The sequence below is a fragment of the Chroicocephalus ridibundus genome, chromosome 1 (genome assembly GCF_963924245.1).
Source record: "Chroicocephalus ridibundus chromosome 1, bChrRid1.1, whole genome shotgun sequence".
Lineage (NCBI taxonomy): Eukaryota > Metazoa > Chordata > Aves > Charadriiformes > Laridae > Chroicocephalus > Chroicocephalus ridibundus.
Window position 1 is genome coordinate 112,773,012 of NC_086284.1, and position 23,232 is coordinate 112,796,243.

At 37.1% G+C, this 23,232-nt stretch overlaps 1 protein-coding gene across 15 annotated transcripts in view; it reads left to right on the plus strand.

Moving 5' to 3' along the window:
* The window catches only part of ROBO2 (roundabout guidance receptor 2), a 471,920-nt gene that overhangs the window by 383,782 nt on the left and 64,906 nt on the right, over window positions 1-23,232 (plus strand). For all 15 annotated transcript variants that reach the window (XM_063347562.1, XM_063347578.1, XM_063347615.1 and 12 more), the window contains 5 exons: window positions 171-337; window positions 4,710-4,831; window positions 11,487-11,718; window positions 17,495-17,619; window positions 20,425-20,596. In XM_063347562.1, coding sequence (XP_063203632.1) covers window positions 171-337; window positions 4,710-4,831; window positions 11,487-11,718; window positions 17,495-17,619; window positions 20,425-20,596 — 818 coding nt within the window. The remainder of the gene's footprint in view (window positions 1-170; window positions 338-4,709; window positions 4,832-11,486; window positions 11,719-17,494; window positions 17,620-20,424; window positions 20,597-23,232) is intronic.

Here is a 23,232-nt window from a genome sequence, read left to right on the forward strand (position 1 = left end):
TTTTTTATCCCATCTTGATGAGTTAACTGGAAGAAATATATTTATTTTTACCCTGCTTTTACTACTTTTTCCTGTACTTAGGCTTGATATAGGGTTACAAAGTAGGTCCTTTCAGTTCTTTATTTTTCTCTTGCATTAGCCTGTAATCTTCAACCCTCTTCTCATTGCAGTCAATCTGTGAGCAATAGTTGGCAAACAGTGGCTAACCATGTGAAGAGCACTCTCTACACTGTGAGAGGACTGCGCCCCAATACAATCTACCTGTTTATGGTGAGAGCTATCAATTCACAAGGTCTGAGTGATCCCAGTCCTATGTCAGATCCTGTCCGAACACAAGGTAATAGTAATTATTAAGCCGTATGTGCTTGAGCTAAAATAGAAAGGAGGAACTGAGAGCTGACCAATAGGTCAGTTTAGCCATTTGGTTTTAGCACTCTGACTGACAGAATCATGAACTGAGCTTAACCAATAAAGATAAAAAATACTCCAGTGTTTGCTGTATCAACGTGGAGCTTAGGAGAGATCGGTTAGCTTTTTAATTCTTTGTAGGCCTTTTGGTTTGCAGTTCACTTAGATTTAGTGTGCTCCTCGATGCCTGGTTTCTATTGAAAGTAATGTGAGTTACCCAAACTTTTCTGAAAAGTGGTCTGAATACCATGCGCTCCTCAGTATCTTTTACCTTCTCCTTTCTTCTCCATTATAATAATAGGGATATACTATGACAAGAAGTGCTTATGACAGACACCGTGTTTAGCATTAGTTTCAATCAAAAGACTTGCATGAAATACCTGAATTGATTAGTGTGGTCCAATGTTTAGGCAGAGAATTCATGTAAATCAAAGCATCTGCATGCTAAGAATATTTTGAAGTTATTCTGAGGAAAGTATGGATCTTCTATTCATATACCTAGATTTCTGAATTCTTTATATTAATTCACTGCATAAACCAAGAGGGAAGGGTGAAGTGAAATCCCTCATTTATAGGGTGGTGATATAATTGATAGCTGTGATCCTCCATTGGTACTGAATTCAGTTTACGTTACATCAAGCTCTAACCGCATATAACTGCCACAAGCAAATTTCTCTTCACAGCATGGATTTTTTTGGCTTTGACAACACATTGCTTGAATACTTCATTCAAGAGTGTAATTCTGTGTTAAACAGGTTGGAATACAGGAATTAATAATTTTTTTTTCAATCATAATTTTTTTGAGTCCAAAGTAATAGCTTCTCTCACAATTAATTTAGAATGAGATCCTCTGTCTCTGTTTATGGAAGTTACAAAAGTGTGCATGGAGAGCTCATCCTGTGTCAGCTCCAGCATGTGTGAAGGGTTTGGGTCCTTTGCTGGTCCTAGACGTAGAGAGAGAAACAAGAGTAGGGTGGTATTTCTTTAGCACATAACCATCACATCCAGCTTCTCTCATCCCAGTCTATTCCCTAATGAAGGAATTCCTTAATTATCCCCTCAGAATAGTAATCGTTGCTGTAAAAGGAGAAACAGAGCTGCTTTGTGAAAAGCTGAAGGAGTGAGTTGGGCAGGGATTTCATGGCTTTAAGATCCGTGGAGTATCACAAATTTTCTTCTCTTTCTTGCTCTCCCATTAGTATAGGGTGACTCACGTCTTCATTGCACCAGCCTTTTAGTCTGCATAACTTATCACCTGGTTAAAAAAACAACTTTGTTTGGCATTTGAGTGTCAAGTATAGACTTTTTATCTGACATACTGACAAGCAATTTGATTTCAGTAAAAACATGTCTTTTAATTAGCTACAGCATGTGTTGCAGCTTCCATTTCCAGAAGCTGTTTAGCAGTCAAGCACACTGAGACATGTACGGGATTTATAGCTTCTTTGCAAGCCTGCAGTTTAATAGAATTAAATCATAAAATCAATTGAAAATTAACATAATGTTTTGATGTGATTTCTAATTATGCCTGAATTCAATTCAGGCTCACAGAAGAAGCTGACACACAGTAGAAAGCCTATTCACAGTGGCCGTGGAGGAATTAAAAAGCAGCTATAACAGTGCTATGTAATATTACCTCGCAACAGGTGTCTGTGGTAGCTTTAATAGATGAGCATTTAATTTCCTGGTATTAAGTATAGCAAATACAAGCAATAGGATTTTATACATATTTTCACCATTGGACTACAAGTAGACAATCGGGCACTTTCAAAAGGTTTACCTTGTATGACTTACATCAAATAAGGATGGAGAAATCCGTAATTACTCTAAGAAAGGAGCTGATTTCTTGCTTGGATTATTAGCAGACAAACCATATATTAAAAAAACACTTTAAAGATACTATGTATCATCCTGTCACTGGAATTTAAATTACTGGCAACTAATAGTAAGTTCAGTGGAAGCTGTTAAAAGAGAGGTTAGAGAATATATATAACCTATTTAATTTTAGAGACCTCTTAATTGTGATCAGAATATAGCTTCTTGAGCCATGATTTTATTATTCCAGTACTTGGTGATATCCTTACAGATAGATCAACTGATTTCCACCAGGAGTCTCCTAGTAATGTGAAACTGACATTTCACTGTGAGCATCACATATGCGTATGTTTCCAAGTGTACATACCAGAAAAGGAATTCCACGTGTACATCTTGACACTCATTTCTTATTATTATTAGCCCATGTTATTCCCTTACTTCTGGACCTATGTCTCATTAAAGTGATGGAATGCAGTTCATACAACCACACTATGTAGAAATGTCTTTTCTCCTGAGGGCATATAGGTACTTTGTTTGTTGTATACCAAAGGATAACTTAACCTAAAATGTAGCCATGGCTAGCTGTAGGTATTTTGTACGAAGGATCATAGCTTTTTGTGGATAGCAGCATAAATTATCATCCTGTAAACCAGTCTGAGTTGCTGTTTTACAGATTTATTTTATTATATCTCTCTGCTTCTTGGTCACTTTGGATACGCATAATTTGCTAGACAAGCTCCTTCACTGACATCCATATTTGGATTATATTCCCTTTGGAGATCCATGGAGCCGTTTTCCTTTGAATATCAGTAGAAGCCTGTGGCAATATTGTTTATTGCAGAACCCATAATCCAGAATTATGAAGCTGAAATATTGATGATAAAAAACTACTTTCTTTCAAAATCTGGAGGCATGTGATTCAAACTAGTTGTATCTTTAAATGTTTCATTTTTAAGAGCACTATTAGTTCTTCTTCATAATATTTGGAAGATATAGGAGTATGCAGCATGTGATTTCTTTTTAAGACCATCGGAAGAGGAAAAGAGTCCTTTTATGTATGTATTCTTTTCACAACGACGTGATGTTGATTCAAAAAGAGTAAAAGTGTCTTTGGCTAGTAAATCCCATGGCAAAACCACTCAGAATTCGCAGATGCCTTGACAGGCTTGACCATAATGTATCAGGCCTTTTTTGAATATAATCTGTGCTTGTGTTTATAATCCCCTCTACTGGAAAAATTACAAGCAAATTCCAGCAGAAATAACCAGTATGTGTATTTCTAACAGGTACCATGCAATCCATATAGACAACTGACATAGTAACGTCATCTGTAACTGTTGACCAAGAACGGTGTTGTAAGATCCTTAAAGGATCCATTGAAGGGATCCAGACTTCACTGGCTGATAGAAAGTACCGTCATTTCTGTCTAAGTTGGAGGGAAGGGACGTGCTATGGTGATATATTAGCTAGGTGATGGCTGTAGCCCAACATTCTTCTTAGGTGCAATGTAGCCAGGAATGACAATGATTTTTAGGAGCTATTACTAAGAAGACACATTGCACATCTCCTCTCCATTTTTGACACACATTTTGTATTTTCAGTTCCTATTTAGCAAAGGTAATACAGCTTCGTTCAGTTTAAGACAACGGTATAACCCAAATGTGATCTCTAAGGTCCAGGTACTGCAGGGCCACATGGGGTGCTGCAGGTGGAGTCACAGTTTTCCATAGATGTATATTAAGTGATAAAATTCCTTTAGATTTTGACTAGAAGAAATAATTTCTCCACACACTTTGAAGGAATCTTTGACATAACTTTGAAGAGTCAATTTTTGTGGTAGAGTGTTTTTGCTGGCCTTTTATTCGATCAGAATCAATTTGGCTTGATAAATTAATTCTTTTTCATATTTGCACTAGATTTCATTATCTATATCTGTAAAGGGAAAAATTGCTTTGCAGAAGAAAATGCTGGTTTTAGTTTTTGGTTTCTTGTGTGCATGATATGTGGGGAAGGGAAGGTTAGTGAAAGTTTGGATACATATAATAACTTCATGTCATATATGCTCTAAGAAAATAAATGAAAAAAAACCAAACCTGTTCATTTCATTTAACTATACTAACCAATTTGTTTCCATACATCTATACAACATTATTATTATATGAGTATTTTGGAACTAGTGAGTATTTTGTCTCTCTCATCACTTACCAGATCTGAGAAAACTTTGCCATTGAGACTGAATACTCATTTAAAAATCTTTATATTTCGTTATTTCCTAAGCAGCTCAAGGTGAATCATTAGTTTGCATTACTTTGTGTGGTTTGGAGTTCGTATTTAAACCTCAGTACTGTATTGTTTTTATTGTTAAAAAACAGTACTGTAAAAAGGGTGTTTAAATTGGGTTGTTAAGCTATTCGCTAATTCTTATGATGCCATATATAGCTCTCTTCATTAAAATAATACTTTCATGTGTGTGCCTGGCCTGGCAGATATCAGTCCACCAGCACAAGGTGTGGATCACCGGCAAGTCCAGAAAGAACTGGGAGATGTCATTGTACGACTGCATAATCCTGTTGTGCTGACACCCACTACGGTTCAAGTCACCTGGACGGTAAGGCTTCTGTTATTATTACCTTAACAGTACTTTAATTTTTTCCTATTTATCCTTGCAGTTTTTTACTACTCTGGAAAGCTCCAGTCTTCACCTGAATGTGAGTGCTCTGATAAACTAGCAGTATACAGGCATATATGTGTGGTAATGACATGGTCATTTTATTTTCTCTTTAAAGACAGACAGGTTCAAAGTCTTCAGTGTTCAGCTCAAAGTGAGCTAGCTGTCTGACTAGAAAAAGTATCGTAAAAATTAATACGCTTGACATCATAATCTAAAGAATGATGGATCTGTGGACTCATTACAGTACATGTCAAAAAATAATCAAAGCTAAATATCAACATGAAATTGCTGTATGAAAGAACCTTTTCTACTTCAAGGCATAGGGACCTCTGACAATACCCTATTACTTTGTGAGCCTAAAATGCAAAAATAGCTTTCCTATAGGACACTTGTAGTGAAGTCAGAGGCCTGTGGTGCTGATGCCTGATCCACTGCGTAGCATCTGGTTTCCTAGCATGAGCCTTACCCACAATCAGTGGATATCCTTTCATTATAGAAGACCAGAATCTTTTTGGCAGTACTTAACAACAATTCTATTTAAGGGCTCAAACTACTGGGTAGAATTTCTGATATAGTGTTTGGCTTTCAAAATGCTATGTTTCCCTTCCTGAGGCTTGAAGGAAAGGATTTGTAACCGTAGGAGGAGACAGTTCCCAGGGTGCTGCACACCAGAAAAGAGTGCTTTGCTTCTGGGGTATCTGCCCCAGAGAAGGGACAACCGTGGGTGGAAGAGCGAGAGAAGTGGTGTTACACTGCATGCCACTGAAACAGTTGTATTATACAGGATGAATTCTGCTAAAGGGACTCAGGGCTTTTCTTCTGTATGTAATATTGCTAAGAGGTTAATGTGTACAGGGGATTATACAACAGGAGATAAGAAGTGTGGTGATAGATTGTGTATTATAAGGATTACTGGTTTTGCACAACTCAGCCGTATTTATGGGGGCTTATGCACCATCCTTGTTCTGACAGATTTCAGTGGTCAGGGGGCAGGTTAGAATAAATAGAGAAACCCACAAGTTTGTCTGTCTTAGAAGATTATTTAGAAAATGTGTCACTGTATTTTGCCATTGATGATGTCAACATGCAGCTCGCCTTTCTAAAAGGGCTGTCTGTTTCAACTGCATAACCCCATGACAGGCTGACTAACCTTTGTAGCAAATCCTTTTGCCCAAGCAGACATTTGCCCAAGCAGATGGGTCTGTAGTTTAGAAACTTTGGATGTTAGCAGCCAGTGATTGTAAACTTGGATCACACTTGAGTCCTTTCTTCGGTGTGACAGCTATCAGAAATATTGTTTCATAGGCTTGCCCTTGCTTTAGCATATACTACAAAAGAAGGCTCCAATATAAACAGAAATCAGTTTTATGCAATGTAACCAATGTCGTTATATTATAATGAAATATACATATATGTATTTATGTGTGTGTGTATATATGGGGGGGTGTCTATGTTTGTGTGTGTGTGTATATATATATACATACACATATATATAAAAGAGTCTCTCGGTGCCCCTACTGAAGAAGGAATGAGTGAAGAAAACATGGTAAGGTAAAGATAAATTGTTAGGGATGCCACGGGTATCAGTTTATTGGGAAGATCCTCAAAGCAGTGACCCTATGCCACCTGACAAGCATGCAGGCCTCTGTAGAGACTTTTGGAATTGCCCGAGAGAAGAAAGACACAAAAAAAAGTCTCTGGAACAGCTAATTAGAAACTTTCCAGCAACCAGAACAAAACCAATTAATTAACCATAGTCTCTAGGAAAAAAAAGCCACTCTATCCAGAGAATAGAGTCCAAACTATTAATATAAAATGGCTAGATAGTGTACCTATCATACAAAAGGATGGAAGTGCCATGAGAGTTTTAAGACCCTTTGCGTTGACTTTCTGCAATTCAAAGAGTGAATGCCAGGGAACTTCCTCGATTACTGAGTTTCTGGCATCCTGAATCCCAGCAAATTAACACCAATTTCTCCCTTCATTCTGAGATTGTTTTGGTTTTACTTTCTCTTTTTTTTTTTTTTTCAAGTTTGAATTTAAAATTTCAGAAATAGTTCTCTGCTACTGTGTTGCAGTTTTAAAATATGCACATACATATACACACATTTTTTCTGTTTAAAAAGAAATTCAGGCTTACTAAGTCAGTGTTAAAAAAAGAGGAATGTCAGAAGTTAGATTTTCACTGTCACTTAAATTTACTCCTCTTGTGCATAAGTATTAAAGTGTAGCTGTAATTATCTGGTCACATACAGGATCTTTTCTTCGTGGAGCTATTCAACATTTCTTTTTATCTTCTTTATTCACTGTGTGGCACCAGGTCTTATTAAAATCATACCATTGAAACCTTGCATTGAATAAAAAATTATTAGTTTGTCTCACATGCTTGCTTATCTGTCACGCTCTCAACCGTAACATTTGGGTGCTTCACAAATAATACTGGATTTAACATCACAACGATAAAAATGTGTCATTGTGCTAACTTTACACATAGAGAGGTGAGGTGCTGATGAGACTTAGGGAATCAGATAAGCCCTGTTATCAAATGGCTAATTTTAAATCTTGGGCCTGACTTATTTTTACTTTTATCAAAACATTTTGCTTTGCAACAGCATGTGGTGTACTCCAAGCACTTTTTTAGCTGATCTCAACTATAGTTCAGCACTTCTAGCCTCACTGGGCATTAAACTAAGAGTTTCATTATTGGTGAAATGTGAAAAGTTTCCTAGCATTATAAAGGAGCCCTGTGGCACAAGCAGGAATAAAAATCAGTTCTTCAATATGGCAAAAGAATTGTTACTTTGAAATCCTGACTGTCTTCTAGGAGGCTACCAAGCAGAAGGACAATTTATTTACCTCTGCCTTTTAATTTGACATTGATTTTTAAATGAATGTACTTAATTGGAAGCTTCAAGTGTCAAGTCCTTTAGACAGTCTTCCAGTGTATCATTGCTTTTTGTCTTCTTCGTGTAGGATAGATAAATGCTAGTGCTGTTTGAATTTCCAGAGATTACTGGGCGTCTGTACTGGTGAGTTCAGCACAGTGTGCAAGGTGTTCTGCCCAGATGGAGAATTGCTGTGGGGTATATGTGGGAGCAGAGTATTAGGATATTTTGGGGTTGAAATTTACATACTAAAGAGCATATTGCAAAATGTCTTTAGGGTGCAGATAGCAGGTTTGCCTGAAAGGAGCTTGTACGTGCAGCATAAGCTGCCTTATGAGTTTCTTGCCATCTTTTTAATAGTCTGAATGATCTAATAGCTGTTGAACCTGTCTTGTGTTCAGCTGTGGTATGTGCAGATTTGAACATGCAGGGAAAACGAGTTTCCTGTTCTGCAGAAACGGAGAGCTGTTGCCAGTTTTGTAGATACCTCCCGCACTACGTATTCATCGTAAAAGGTTGAGAAGGAGCGTGCAGGACCAATTACGCTTGTAGGTCGCCTTAAAGCGTTAGGTCAGTGCTGAACAGAACCTACCCAGTAATTGCTCTCTTCTGTCTTTTAAAGGAGCATCTGCATTTTCTGCCGTCTGTCTTTTGAGGGAGAAAGTGTATCTTTAGATCAGCAACTGTTGCAGCTCTTTTTGAGTGGATGTCACTGCTGCTTGTACAAATTCAAGAGTAGTTAAGAGTGTCACAGGAAGACTAGAAATATCCTCTGATCCCAGTATTCAGTTCCTGCAATCTGTAATAATGAAAAGTACTTTGTATGAGGAAGTGTCAACCATTTACAAAAAAAAAAAAGAGAAAGGAGAATACCTAGAAACGATTACATTCTTTCATCAAATCCCTGTGCATGTTTCTGCAACTCTGCCTATGTGTGAACGTGTACCAAACCTATAAAGTTTTTTGATGTTTAGCGCCACTGAATACAGATCTTTAATGCTAAGAATATTTTTAGTGGCCTGCTCTTGGAGTGACACATAATTACCACATAACAAACAGAGGAAACGATGAAGGCAGTCTTTGTATTATATAAAGGATCGTGTGCATGTATATATAGATATATACACATATGTATGTATACGTATATACATAGATATACATGTACACACATATAGGTTTGTGTGTGTGTGTATATATATATATGTGAAATATACCTGTCCTATACCTCACAAATATATCTGGTTAATCCATGTAATTATCCATGAGTAATTTTTTACTATTCAGAAATCTCCAAACAAAACAAAAAATGACCTTTCTCAAGAAGTGAAGCGTCCTCTGAGTGGTTTCCCAACATTTTGACCACATGAAAGGCCCTGGTCATTCAGACTAGCTTTAAGTGGGCATGAGAGATATCAAGAAGAGAACACGAAGCTATTGAATGCAACTGGATGTTTATAGAAAGCATTAAAAATGTATAGTATTTTCTTTCATAAGTACCCTCCCAAACCCTGAACAATGGAATCGGTGTCAATATTTTGAAATTTGGGCAGATCACTCAGCCCTGTTGTGATCAAACTTCTAATTGAAAGCTCTATGAAACTTGTGTGAGCCCAAATCAAGCTAATTTATAACACCCTTGTACAGGCTTGTACTACTGCATTGTTTTCTTATTCCTTGTATTATTTAGTCTTTTCAGTTAGGAACTCCAAAGGCTTGGGGGAAAAGAGGTGTATGAATAATTTGTATATTACCTATATGTAAGTAGATACCAAAGTGTGGTGGACTCAAAATTAGTATACTATAGGGGTCCAGTTCTCAGTGAGTTGGTGGGTGCATTTGCCTTTGTAGTATTTTCCATACCATTTTGTAGCAACACAACGTTACTGTTCAGCCTGGTCAATTCTGAATTTTCAGATGTTCTCCACTAGGCAGCAGTCAGTAGAGCTTAAAAGCACAGCGATGACAAAATGGAAAGTTCTAACAAAGTTGTACTATCTTGCAGTGTAGCTTCTAACTCAGAGCTTAGGCAGGAATCAAACTCAGTGTTTGATTATTAAACATCATAGCCTTATACTGTAATTTAGGTTGAGAATCTGTATTGCAAAGTGCATGAAAGTGTTATTCTTGCTGAATTTTGTAATAAACATGAGGTTCATAAAGTCTTTATGTCCATAAAACATTTAATTAATGAAAGTCAAACATGGGTAAAAACAATTTACTCGGATTTACAGACTCCCTTCATCTGGAAACAGCTGCTTAATGTTCTTCTTAAAAACACAGCTTGATTCTTTTGGTATTAACAAGCTATTATTGTGAGTTATATCCCTCTTTCAGTGCATAAATTCACTTAAAGTGAATGTAGAGAAGTTTATAAAATGCAAGCTTAATGTTGTTGTAACATATGTTGCAAGGTTTTTAACAGTGACAGTTTTGATGAAAGACATTTCTGCTTTGCTCTCATAAATAAAGCTTTCTTCTTGCTTGCCCTGCTTTTTAATGTCTATGAATCTGTGTCCTTTCTGAATGCCTCAATAAACTGTAACAAGATTATAGGAGAAGCCTAATAGACCTTGGTTTGTGTTTTCAGCCTTAAATTCATTTATTCTTAAAACAAGTCAAACAAATGTATCTGTAATTCTGAAATATCTTTGAGCTAGCAAATTGTCAAGAACAGAAAACAAATCCTACTTGTTGAATCTTAGTTATAACCCAGAAATTTACCAGAGCTAGGTGTCTAGTCTTGTTATTTGTGCTGCACTTTCTTTGTCTCTTTATTTGGTGGCTACAGAAGCGGCTGGGTTTTGTTTGGTTTTATCCATCAAATTGTTTTGACTGTTTTTTCAGATAAAATTCAGGCAAACTTCATAATAGCTTGAATCATTGTTTCATGCCATTTTTTCACCAGGAGAAAAAATGTGTGCAACCTCTCCAAGATAAAACACTTTTTTTTCCTCCATTTCAAATAAAAATCCTATTTATAACTATGATAAGTTAGAATTGTTAAACTTCTATGTATGGTCCCATCTTGAATTGCGCTTGCCTAGCAACATACAAAATACAAACCAAAACCAAATTCCATCTCCATCTGATGGCCTGGGAGCATCGCAACCCCAGGATGCAAAGAGACTGCTTAGACTGTGAAAGCAAGAAACAGCACATGTCCTTGGAAGTTGTTTTCTCTGCATCTGTCTTATGTTTATTTTACTTTCCTGAGCATCTCATGAAAATATGAACTGTGAGCCAAGTAATGGACTAACTGAAAGCATGTAGGGCATCTTCAAAGACTTGTTCGTTTCTGAAAAGAATTTGTTTTTCTTTTCTTCTCATATTTCAGCACATCAGTAGCCAAGATGTGCTTAATAAGTTTATATGCAGTAAGCATTATGCCAAAGTTCTCTTTTCATGATTTGTTGCAGGGGTGGGGCCTTTTTTTATGATTTAAGGTGGTATTATCATGATTTATACAGCTGGAGAAAATAAAATAGAAAGAAATGTTCTTTAACAAGTAATGTGAGAAAAATGTTCTTTATAGACAATTAATCAATTGACAAGAAGGCAGTTTAATTTTTAAATTCAGCAGCATAAACAACTGTTATTTTCTCCTTTTCATAAGGACATAAGTATTCTAGGCATATGTTTTGGTTTTATTTTATATGGTTTGGTTACTTTAATATATTTATTGACGTATTATTTAATGCCATTTCTAGGTTGACCGGCAATCCCAGTTTATTCAGGGCTACCGAGTAATGTATCGCCAAACATCTGGCCTACCTTCTCCAGCTGTATGGCAGAATTTGGAGGTCAAAGTCCCAACTGAGCGCAGTGCTGTTCTCGTCAGCTTGAAAAAGGGGGTCACTTATGAAATTAAAGTTCGCCCTTATTTCAATGAATTCCAAGGAATGGACAGTGAATCAAAGTCTGCTCGTACCACGGAGGAAGGTTAGTAAACCAGTCTGTAAAGCAATAGATTTCATACCTATCACTGGAGGTGGAATCAAGAGTGACCATTTTGGTTATTGCGTATATGCACATGTTCAGCTCTTTCTTCCACATGATTTAGGTTTGTTAGATATAGGGTTGGCATTGGAATTCAACATAATATTCAGTTTTGTGCTGCAAGTATTCCAGAAGAAAGTGCTGGGCCAGTCGTATATATTCTTCTGGCTGATACATCCTTCTAGTGTGCAAATGGCTTCCAAAAAGTGCGCACAGTGGCCATTCTTTTGTAACCAGTCTTGCTGCAATAAAAGACTTTGGTCTCATTTGAAAATGAAATTAATAAATGAAACCTTTTGCAGACGAGTGTGTGATATTAAGGACATCTTTCTGAATGGGTAATAATGTAGATGAACAGTTTGTTTGGGAAATGGGGACTAGTGAAGGACAGATACTTAACTAGTCTAAAGGAACTCCAGTCTCAAGGGCATGCCACTTTATTGTTTCTGTTAGCACATCATTCAGGAAGCTGCCCTATTTAGTCCTTTAGAGAGTGTCCGTAAGTGCCTTTCAAGCCTATGTGAAACATGCAGAATGCAGACATAGTAAACGATTTACACTACTGAAATTTCTAGCACTTCTGTCTATAGTACATAGCGCAGTATATAGTTTTGCTAAAACATATGCAGTCCAGGACTGCTTTTTTATTGAAAAGTAAAGGGAGTTAGGTGAGATATAAGTATTTTTTGTCTTTTTCTCGTAGAATTGTAGAAGAAACCTATCTTTCCACATATCTAATGCAACCTTTGACTGTAGAATCTCTTCTATGAAAGGAGAAGGATGATCATAACAGTGAGGGTTCATCTTCTCTGTGTTTCATTGATTTCTTTCAAAACAGGGGAAAGAAATACTAGGGAAGTTTCAAAATGCTCTTATGGTTTCCATGGGTTTTGAGTGGACTCTTTTCTTCCTACTGAAGATGCATCTTAATAATTTACAGTAGCCTTTTGAGGCTTAATTTAGTGCTGATTGCCAAGTACTTTTTAATTCTAGAACAGACTCACTTATTACTCACTTTTCTCTTTGATTTGTTATGATTAACCCTCAACCAGTAAGTAATCCTGAAGATAACTTGGTTGCCATCCTTACTTTATAGATGAGGGAATTCAGTGTCCTGCAACACATAGAAGAACATGTGGGAAGGCATTGTTCAAGTCTGCTTTAGAATTCAGGACTTTATGGTTCCCATTTCTGTGTTCAGACTATAAAGCCTAAATCAGTCAGTAAAGAATATCTTTGCAGCAGTTTGAACAAAGCTTTAAGAAAAAAAAAAAAAAAAAAAAACAAAAAACAAAAAAACCCAAAAAAAACCCCACAAATTGAAAAATCTTTCGACAGGTAAAATTGCTTTTCTAGAATTAAAATGTAGGATTTTTCCCCCCTTACAGATTTTTTTTTCTTGTCCAATTTCAATTGATTTTTGTTGTTTATTTAGTTCCTCTAACTGGCTCTTGCTAAAGGTAAATTCAGAACTACTGAAAAAGAGAGATTTTGTACCTCCTGTCTATTTCTATAAAATACTTGAGGAATGACATTTTCTTTTATAAACCTCATCTCCCAGCAGAGCCTGTCAGGTAATTTCCTACTTTAAAGGCCACTTTGTTCGTGTGAAATAACTTTTCACATACTGAAGATTTTGAAAACTTTTCTTGCCTACAGATGTGTATAATTCACAGCCTAGGATCTGCTTTGTAGATTAATATAACCTTCAAGGAGTCTGTTTACAAGTCTCTCTCAAATAAACCATCAGCCTATAACACGTAGTATTATCACCAGACAAATGTCAGCCCCTGTAAATAATTATTCCTCTTGCTTGGGTGATAAAGTTAAGTTCTTCCATGAGAAAATTAAAACATTCAGTAGATGCAGTTCTACTGGTATTTCCTTTAATTCCTCACATTATCTTTGTAATTATGTTGGTGTTCATATATTTCAAAAATAACATCAACTAAATGTTTAATGACAGTGGTTTGTATCGTATTCGATGAAGAAAGATGGCAATCTATTTAAAGGTATCCCACTTGCTGTGTTGCCTGTGATTCCATTTAGAAAATGAGCTTTTTTAGACTTGACTTTTAAAAAATGTCAGATATACTATTTTTAGAAAATAATTTGGAAGAGTGATACGTGTGTTGGAAGTTTTTTGCGATATCAAAACAAATAGCCCTGGTAAAGGCAAAGTGTGACCAAAAAGGTAGTGGCAGCTTTCTGCTGGATTGAATTTTACATGCAATGTTACTTCCGAGGCCTACCTCCAAAAATCAATTTTGCTGCAGTTAGACTTTTCCTCTAGATCAGACATTTGTCACAGTTCAGTATCCATCCATCTCCTGCCTCTTTGGCCTTGTGAAGGTAACAAATGGAATTCTCTTTGGCTGCGTCTGGAAGAGATGAGCAGCGATTTGGGTTCTTTCATATCTGTAAGAAGAAGCTGAGCACTGGAATAATTGACCTGTCAAGAAGCAGGCAAGGTGTTCTCCACAAGCCAGCAGCAAGGGAAATGAGAAAATGGTTTTAAAAATGTTATTTTTCAATGTGGTCTATTTAATAACTGCAGCAGTGTCAGACGAGTGGCTTAATTTATATCATGGTGCCAGCTTACAGAGTGATATTATCAGAGAGAGGAAGCAGAGCTGTTATATACATATATGTGTATACACATACGAAAAGGAGCTAAATAAAATATTTTATTTTATAATTTTCTTTATTTCTTTCACGCTTGCTCTAAAGACAGATGATTTTTTGGGCGGGTTTTTTTGGTTTTTTTTCAATTACATCCACTGCTTTTAATCTCTTTCAGAATAACTTTGTGGAGTAGTATTTGCTCTGCTTGTTGTTTGTCACCACAAAAATATCACAGTTGGTAATGGAAGACTCCATAGTTTTTATCAGCTGCTGTCTGTCAATTCCTTCTTGCCTTAGTTCAGCTCTTAAAATGATACTTTCAGCCGCATTCATCAGCTGCAATTTTAATTTTGCTTCAAGCTTACCATATATCTTTCAAAAAAACCCACCAACAAACCACACACTAGCAGAATATTAACTAGAATAGTCATGCAGTTTAAATGCAAAGACAAATGAATACAGTATGTTTTTCATTAAATGTTACAGTATGATATTCATTTCACATTTCTTTATCATTTACTCTCCCCTCTGTCTCTGTGTTTCCAGGTATGTGTATATAACGAATTATATTTCTGAATGCCCTTTGTGTTTAAGAATGGAAGTAAATACACTTCAGCAAGTCGTTCCGTTGTAGTAAAAAACAAAAATGAGTTATACAGCATTAAGCTTTGCCATTTTTATGATTATTATTTTCATGTAAAATGTTGTTCTAGTTAATATTGCACACATACATTTATTCATGGTTCTGTTGTTATTGAATAACTTGAAGACTTTTAAAATGCTAATTTTTTTACTGGGTGGCAAATTATTTCACTTGCCATAAAATACACAATGCAACTATTAACCTCACCAATTTTATGCTTTGCACAATTGCAAGGAGTAGCCCAAGGCCACTTTTCCGTGCTTCACTGGAGCTCGCTAAGAGTTGGTGTTGACCATACAGCTCCATTTCTCCCCTCCAGGACGCTGTTCCTCTGCGTCGTTCAAGGTCACAAGGACTTTACCAAGCGCTATTTGCTTTGCAGCTGAACCAGCATCTGAAAATGTAGTTGTCAAAACATGCAACCTCACAGGACAGTAATACGTGTGTCATTTTTTCTCTAAAATATTTTATGCTGATTTAATCTTGTATGGGCCTTTGTCCCCACCTTTGAGACCCTAGTCTTCAGTTGTGTGATTCCTGCAACAGGCTACTCCAACACTTCAGGGTTATCAGGGTAAGGATTCCAGCTCAGCTCCTTGAGCCTGTGCCAGGTCAAGTGTTGAGGAGCTTCCAAAGTGGGAATAGAGCCAGTCTCAAAGAGACTACCGGGAACAATAAGGAAATCTGAATTGACTCAGGAAACTTGAATACTCCTGATATCAATGGCCGTGTTTAGTTGTGTTAAACCTGCCAGGCTTTAATACAAAGATGCCAGTGGCTCTTTGCTTTTCCGAGAAGTGTGGTCCAAAGATGTTCATGCAGTCAGGAATATGTGTTAAAGATAAGACTACAGTCCCTGTTGCCAGTGAAGGAGTCCTCTTTGGATAGGAATACTCTAGACAAGGGGACTGGAGTCAGGGAGCCGTGACACATGATGCGAGATGCCCAAAACCAGAGGACTGTCTAGCTTTTGAAATTAGAGCAGATGGGAGTGATAAATATTTTAGGTTCTGGTGCAAGGTCTACTATAAGTCTTGAAAATAAGCTTCCGTATTTCATATTAAATGTTTTAAGATCATATTAAAGGCAATAACAAATACATAGAAGAAAATTTCCATAAGGAGTTATTAAACACAAAGACATTGCCCTGGAACAGAAAGTGTCTAAGCAACAGGCATCTGTGAATTGGAAAACTGTCCTGGAGAGGTATCACTATATGCTTGCTTTATTAGTTCATGCTTTCTTTCTATTAGTCTTGTTCAAGACAGGATAGATGGACTGGGATAAATGGACTAGATGGATCCTAGGACAAGTTCAGTGCAGCTGTTAATAATTTCTTTCCCCAGGGACCATACCTTAATATAATACACTCAACGTCGTTGACTTTGCTTGCCATTGTGGTGGATTTTCAGCACTTGCCTAGAAGTAAGGGAGGGTAGAGGGGGCCTCACAAGAAGTTTTAAGTGGCTGAGGAGGGACATATGCCACAGCCCTCTGCCGTGGCATCTATGGCTATGGTGGGAGAGCCCCTGCGTGGAGATGCAGGAGATGCTCACAGAGGGGACTTTTCTGTAGCGGAGCTGCTGAGCCACTTCCCAAACAACGTGTCCTGAGCCAACAAAGGCACCCTGCTGCTGGTGTAGCTGCAAGAGGGGCTTTGCCAGCATAGCTCTGATCACTAATAGCTATGAATTTATTTTTTTTTCACACTTCTAGCCAACGTAGCAGGGCTGGCAAGCAATTGTCTTGTAGATATGGCCTTAATATGCAGTGACCAGCCAAACAGCTGTGAGTGGTTGAACTGAACATGACTCTGAAAAGAAAGCAATTTGCCTAGGGAAAAGAGGACATAAGCATATATCTGACCTAACTTAGCAGTTCCCCTATTCACTGGCATTTGATGTAAAGCCCTGAACACTTTAACCCTTTTCCACCTAGGAGTTGCAAGGATTTATGTTTAAACCTGTTAAGTTAATGTCTTCCTGGAGAACAAATAGGAAACAAAAACCAATCCTTAAATGTCTGCTGCTCACATTATTATTAGACCACGTGGGAGAAGAAGAATCAAAACACTTTTTGGGCCAGGTGAAGAAGCCTCGCATTATAACTTAGTTGATATATCCATAGCTATCCATGCGTATTATGGAAAACAAATGCAAGCGTGAGAATAATTCCAATGCAAACTTAAGAAATGCTAAATACAAAGAAATGAGGAATGATTTGTATTGATTCTCCATCGCCACAAATTCCACATCGTCATTCAGTGCTATGCTTCTCTTCAAAAAGGCTTTTTTCAAAATTGCCAGTGCCTAACAAAATGTGCATACGTAGGCCTGCAGGGAGCGTGAACTTTGTATACCGTCTGCTTGCTCTTACACTGTTTCAGCAAAATTCGTGCTCTAGCAAATGGATTAATGTCTTGCTTCTGTTTCTTCCCTCTCCTTGGTGTAGCTCCAAGTGCCCCTCCTCAGTCTGTTACTGTCCTGACAGTTGGAAACCACAACAGCACAAGCATCAGCATCTCCTGGGATCCTCCCCCTCCGGATCACCAAAATGGAGTCATCCAGGAGTATAAGGTAGAAATGATGTGTAATGGGAGGGTTGTGTGTTTAAGGAAACAGCCTGCTTGAATTACAGAACAATAGTGCTGTGTATGGAGTTAGATTCTGACAGCATTTACAGCCGCCCATGTAATTATGGAGAAAGAGGACTGACTGCTTATGGATTTTTTTTTTTTTTTAAGCAGTACTACTGTTATATTAAAAGCAAAAATACCATGAGCTAGATCTGTAAGAGAGCTGTAATTGCCAGCTAGTTTACAGTGCTTCTCTTTCTTACTTTTCCCTGCTGTGGAACGAGAAGAAGGTTTGTTTTTTTTTGTTAAGAGCTTCTGCACTCTCAAGACAGGCAGTGAAGTCCCTGTCTTAGAGTGCCTTCAATCTGACAGAAAAACTGGCAGGAAAGATACCTCTTCTTTCCCCTGCAAAAATGCTAATCCTAACACTCCAAGGTCAAAGTCAAGGACTGTGGCTCTGGGAGAATACAAGACTTCTCCTGAGTACTATCTTTGTCAAGATTCACAACTTAAACTGCTAGGTTGTTTGCTCTGAGGAGCAGATTGAACATCACTATTACATCCAGAGTTTGTTATATGAGACTTGCCTGCATTGGTTGTATTTTTCTCCTTTGCTGCTATGATGGTTCAAAGTATTCTCTTTGGACCACATAAATCATCTTAAATTTTGTTGTAAATTCCCCTCTAAGCTCACTTTTGCACAAGTATATTTTCACAACACAGAAGAAGTGCAGTGTGTTATTGGGGTGGAGGACTATGGAGAAAGCGATCAGGCAAGGTTCAGCATTGTCACAGGCTTGTGACCGTGGAACACACTGTTTGTTAAATAACTTTGCTGTGGCTGGTTTGTATACCTAGTGTGAAATTTTTAATTGAAATAGAGAAGGGCAGCTTTCTTGACAGTCCCACAAAGGGTGGAAGTGGTGGATACAGCTTATTTCACACAAAAAGATGTTGGGTTTTTTCCCCTGTTCTATCTTGAGGGAACACAAAATTGGGAAGGGAGAAAGTGCTTGACTTTTAAATCAACTGATGATTCATCCTCTTCCAGCTTATCACTTGGTCAGAAGGATGCAGTAAATGCTTATAATATTTGTTTAGCCTAGCACTTCTTTTGTTTTGCTTTTAGTCAATACCAAGATTTATTAATCCCAGTATTTTATTGATCTCATTTTCATATCAATTACTAATTATCTTTTGGCTTAATTAATCTTGATACTGACTCCAGTGTAAGTCAACATTAACCATCAAGGGCTTATAGGAAAATAGGTAAAGCACACTCCTAAACCACAAAATACGTAGGTATGAAACAAACAAAGTGGGATGATGGTTAATAAAAGCCATGTTCCAGGTGAGTGCTCAGACCTCTAGGCTGTTTATTACATAAACAATAAAAACAGCTGGAGTCGTTACCTATTACATCCCTTCTGTGTTAGATTAGGTGGCTCCCTGATTAGTGAGCTGGCTACAGTGACTGAAGTGCAGAGTCTAATACTTCCTGGAGTATAAAATGACTGCTGAGGTTTCACAGTACATTTTCTAACAAATTGAATGTAGATCTGTTGATTCCACTTCAGGCATCAAAGCACCTGTAAATTCATTTATGAATTAAATGCCTTTAATTAGTGGCATCTCATAGCTGCTGTAACCTCAGACCGCAACAGACACAGAGTGAAAGAATGAATGCAGTAGTTTCTCACCCTAATGCTTTCTGGCCTGCAAATAAGATCTACTTGAGCTTAGGAGAACAAAGGTTTCTCTTGCTCTCCAAATCTTCCTCGATTTTTCACAGGAGAAATATAAGGTGTGATAAAACACTGAGCAGGCTCAAAAATAAGGGGAGAAAGAGCATTACTGTTGCTTAGACAGATCAGTTGGTTGCTGATGGTGGCTCCACCAATAGTGCTTTCTTCTGCTATTATAATTATGTAGCGTACATGTGATATCTTAATGCATTGATTTTCTTGAGTGGTAGTAAATGCTTTCTTTAATAATACAGAAGCAGTATATGCAGATAACATTAATCAAAGAAGAATCCCTAAATGGTCTTAGTTTTGAAACTTCTTGGGAAAAGCCTATGCAAAAATGCAAGAGAGAGACATAGCACTCTGAAATCATAGACCATTCTCATCACAAAATGCAAGTTGAGATTATAGAGTGTTTTTTTCTGTTTAATTAGAGAGTAATTGAGTCAGGAACTGATATCTGGATTCCTGAACAATGTAAGTAATCACAAAAGCAGCAGTAAAAAGTGAGCTTGTACTTACTCCATTTCAGAAATTTCATATATCTCTGTTGAGCAGTGAAAGGAAGTTGAAAAGAATTTTCAAAATTAATTCTTTAGTACTTTAAGAAGTGTTTCAACCTGTGCTTGTATCATTTGGTGTCCTTTTGCTATTCAGTGGGAAATTAAGAATGAAAAAAATCTGTTTTTTTTTTTTACTAAAGGTTTGGTGTTAATCATATTACTAAATAAGATTTCAATTAATGTATAATGCCTCTTTTTCACTTGGATGGTTCTGGTCTGTGCTTCTAAGAAGTATAACCACAGAATTTGCGCTCCATGGAGAGCTGGGGTCCAGAGAGGTATTTGCAAGAGGCTTTGCAACTGGCTTGATCCTGTGCTAGTCTGGGATCTTTTACTAAACTAAATCATCCCAATTCTAGCTACTCCTGGACAGTAACATTGTTAAGAAGTCCAAAATAAGTGATTTTCATGCAATACCTTGATATGTCCTATCTATGCACGATTGTTTATGAGTATGAAGAATTTCATATTTTTTTAACACATCAACTTTTGTCCCAGATCTGGTGCCTAGGTAATGAGACTCGATTTCATATCAACAAAACAGTAGATGCAGCCATTCGGTCTGTAGTAATAGGTGGCCTGTATCCAGGTATTCAGTACCGCGTGGAAGTTGCTGCAAGCACCAGTGCAGGTGTGGGAGTAAAAAGTGAGCCACAACCCATAATAATTGGTAAGTGATTGTCTGTTTTGTTGTTTTGTTTTGCCTGTTTTGGCTTTCAGAGATGCTTTCATAAATCACTTCTGGAAGCATAAAAATCCACGGAGCAAAAGACGAGATTTGAATAGAGCTAGTTTAGCTTTTAACATCCCACTGCCTGCTGACGTTGTGTTTTCTCTTTGTGCGGAGTTCTCGCAGCCAATGAAGGGAAATATGTTCCTGAGACATATGAGAAAACGCAGATAATCTAGTGAAACTGATTTAATATATTTTTAAAATTAATTTACCACTTCTGCAGGTTGACGGATTTATGGAACTAACAGCTCGAGCTCCCTTTTCCTCCCGTTCAGATGACTGTAATATTGCCTTACTCATACTGTTGGTGCCTAAGGCACTATTTACAGTTGGTTTTCTGAACATTTGAAGTCAGTGTTTCTCAGGTATCCCAAGCAGATGAACTTCCTATGTCAGAGACCTTTAGTCCGAATAGCAAAGGTAGTATTGTCATCCCTGCCTCTGAAATGACTGTTTCTTATTAGTGGTTTCCATGCTGACCTGAGGGAAACACAGATCTTCTTTCTTCTTTCTTCCAAAATTCTTCTCAAGTATAAAATATAAAGGCAGGAACAATATGGGAAAGGTAAGAATAGGAGAAGCAGCCATATTTAGCAAAACTGAATTGAGCTGTGCCAAGCAGTACCTTTTTTGAGTGCGTAATACAGGAATTTTATTGCTTTTATCTGTATGATCCAATTTAGTTATTACTTAAATGAACTTTTCTTTGTTTGTCGGTCTTTTGTTGTTATTAAATATTTTCTTTCTAGAAAATGTTGTCAGCACAATGTCCCAAACATGGACTATTCTGTTATGTGTAGACCTTCAGAAAAGGCTGTCCCCTAAGCATTGCTTAAATGTTTAATGATATTCAGGTTCCTTATGCATCAAAACAGAAATAGGGGTACGTCAACTTTGAATATATTGTCACCGGAGAAGGAAATATAAGGCTGGAGGTGAAGGCAGCAATGGTTTTAGAAAAAGGCAGCCACAGAAACACCAAAGAAAAAGCGGAAAAAAAATTTCTAGAACTGAAAGCAAGAAATTGATTTTTGAAAATGCAAGAAGCCTGTCATCTAATAGGCCTGAATTTTGGACCTCTGTGTAAATGACTGATGTTGTGAGACTAGTCTGCCATTGCATTCGCTTTGAGCAGTACTTCTTTTTCATATTTCACTAAGGAGTCCGTCTAGCCAGGCACTAAACACACTGGGCTCGTCCCAGCAAAGCATTTAAGTGTGTTGCGCTTTAAGCATGTGAGTAGCCTTGTGTCACTTATGTGTTGTGAGTTAAACTTGCACCAAAATGCTTTGCTGGATGAGTCCCAGAATGCTGAGCCCCACATCCGGGTACAGTCCTTCATCCTGACTTTTTCCTTATGAAAAATAACTAGTATAATTAAGAGTCAAATATAGAGAGATCTGTATTGTTGCAAGAAGGAGGAAAGGACGTTAGGATGCAAATGAAGTACAAAAAGTACTTTAAAGTACAAAAGAAAGAAAAAAGCTGTTTGGCATTTAGAGACTAAATTTTGCATTGTTAAACTTACACTTTAGTGATAAATATCACTGAAGTGATATTTATTTGTTCCTTAAATGATCCCAGAATATCCGCTTCAACAAGTGGTATCTTTGCAAATTTAAGAGTCCTTTGCATGAAAAGTAAAGGAGGGACTTTTGTGTTTGGGTTGTGTTTCTGCAGTCATTTCTGTTTTCCCTTTTGGGAGCCCAAAGCTGCATGTGGTTATTACTTGTATGAATCTGTTTCTCCATTTTCTTTTGGTCCCATTTTTGTATTGCTTATCAACTGCTGGCAGTTATTTCTCAGACTATAAATTTGCTTTATTAAAGATGACAGTGTTTAAGGGATACTGTTTCTGGACGATCTGAGTTGGTGCCACTTGATATTTGACTGAGAATCAAGAACATATAATAAGAAAATTAAATTTTTAGGTAAACTTTAAAAAAATAATTACATGGATTAAAAATGAGCTAATGACTAAACCTCAAAATATCATCATGAATGGGAAAACATTATGGAATGATTGCATTATAATGGATTCCTATATGGCCTACTGATTAGCTATACTATTTAACAGCTTGCAAACAGAATGAACAGTTGTAGAAATGCTGAATTATGGAGAGAGCAGGTCAGTGGTGCAGAATAGTTAAGCTGTGTTGCTAAACAGTGCGACTTTCATTGTCATGAAATACAGAGTCCAGAGTATAAATAGAAAGAAGATGTTGTTCTTAAGTATAGGGCATGTTCTTCTAAGTTGTTTTTTCCTGAAAAGAACTGATTCTTATGGTAGATAATCGACTACTGACTTCCCAGACGAATTCTAGATAACAGATCTGTTACAATCTGGAAAGTAAAACCAGGAGAATATGGAGCAATAGGAAGTATATTATTTCTTTAGTTAGAAATGGTGTCACTGTAACAGGAATCCTGTCCCTATACTTCAAGCAGGACAATGAAAAAAATTACAGAAGACTCAAAGAGAATCAAGAAAAAAAATTTTACGATCACTTTTGATATGCTAAAAAATTTCACTTGTCAAACCAGAAATAAAATTGGAGATCACGGCAATGTTG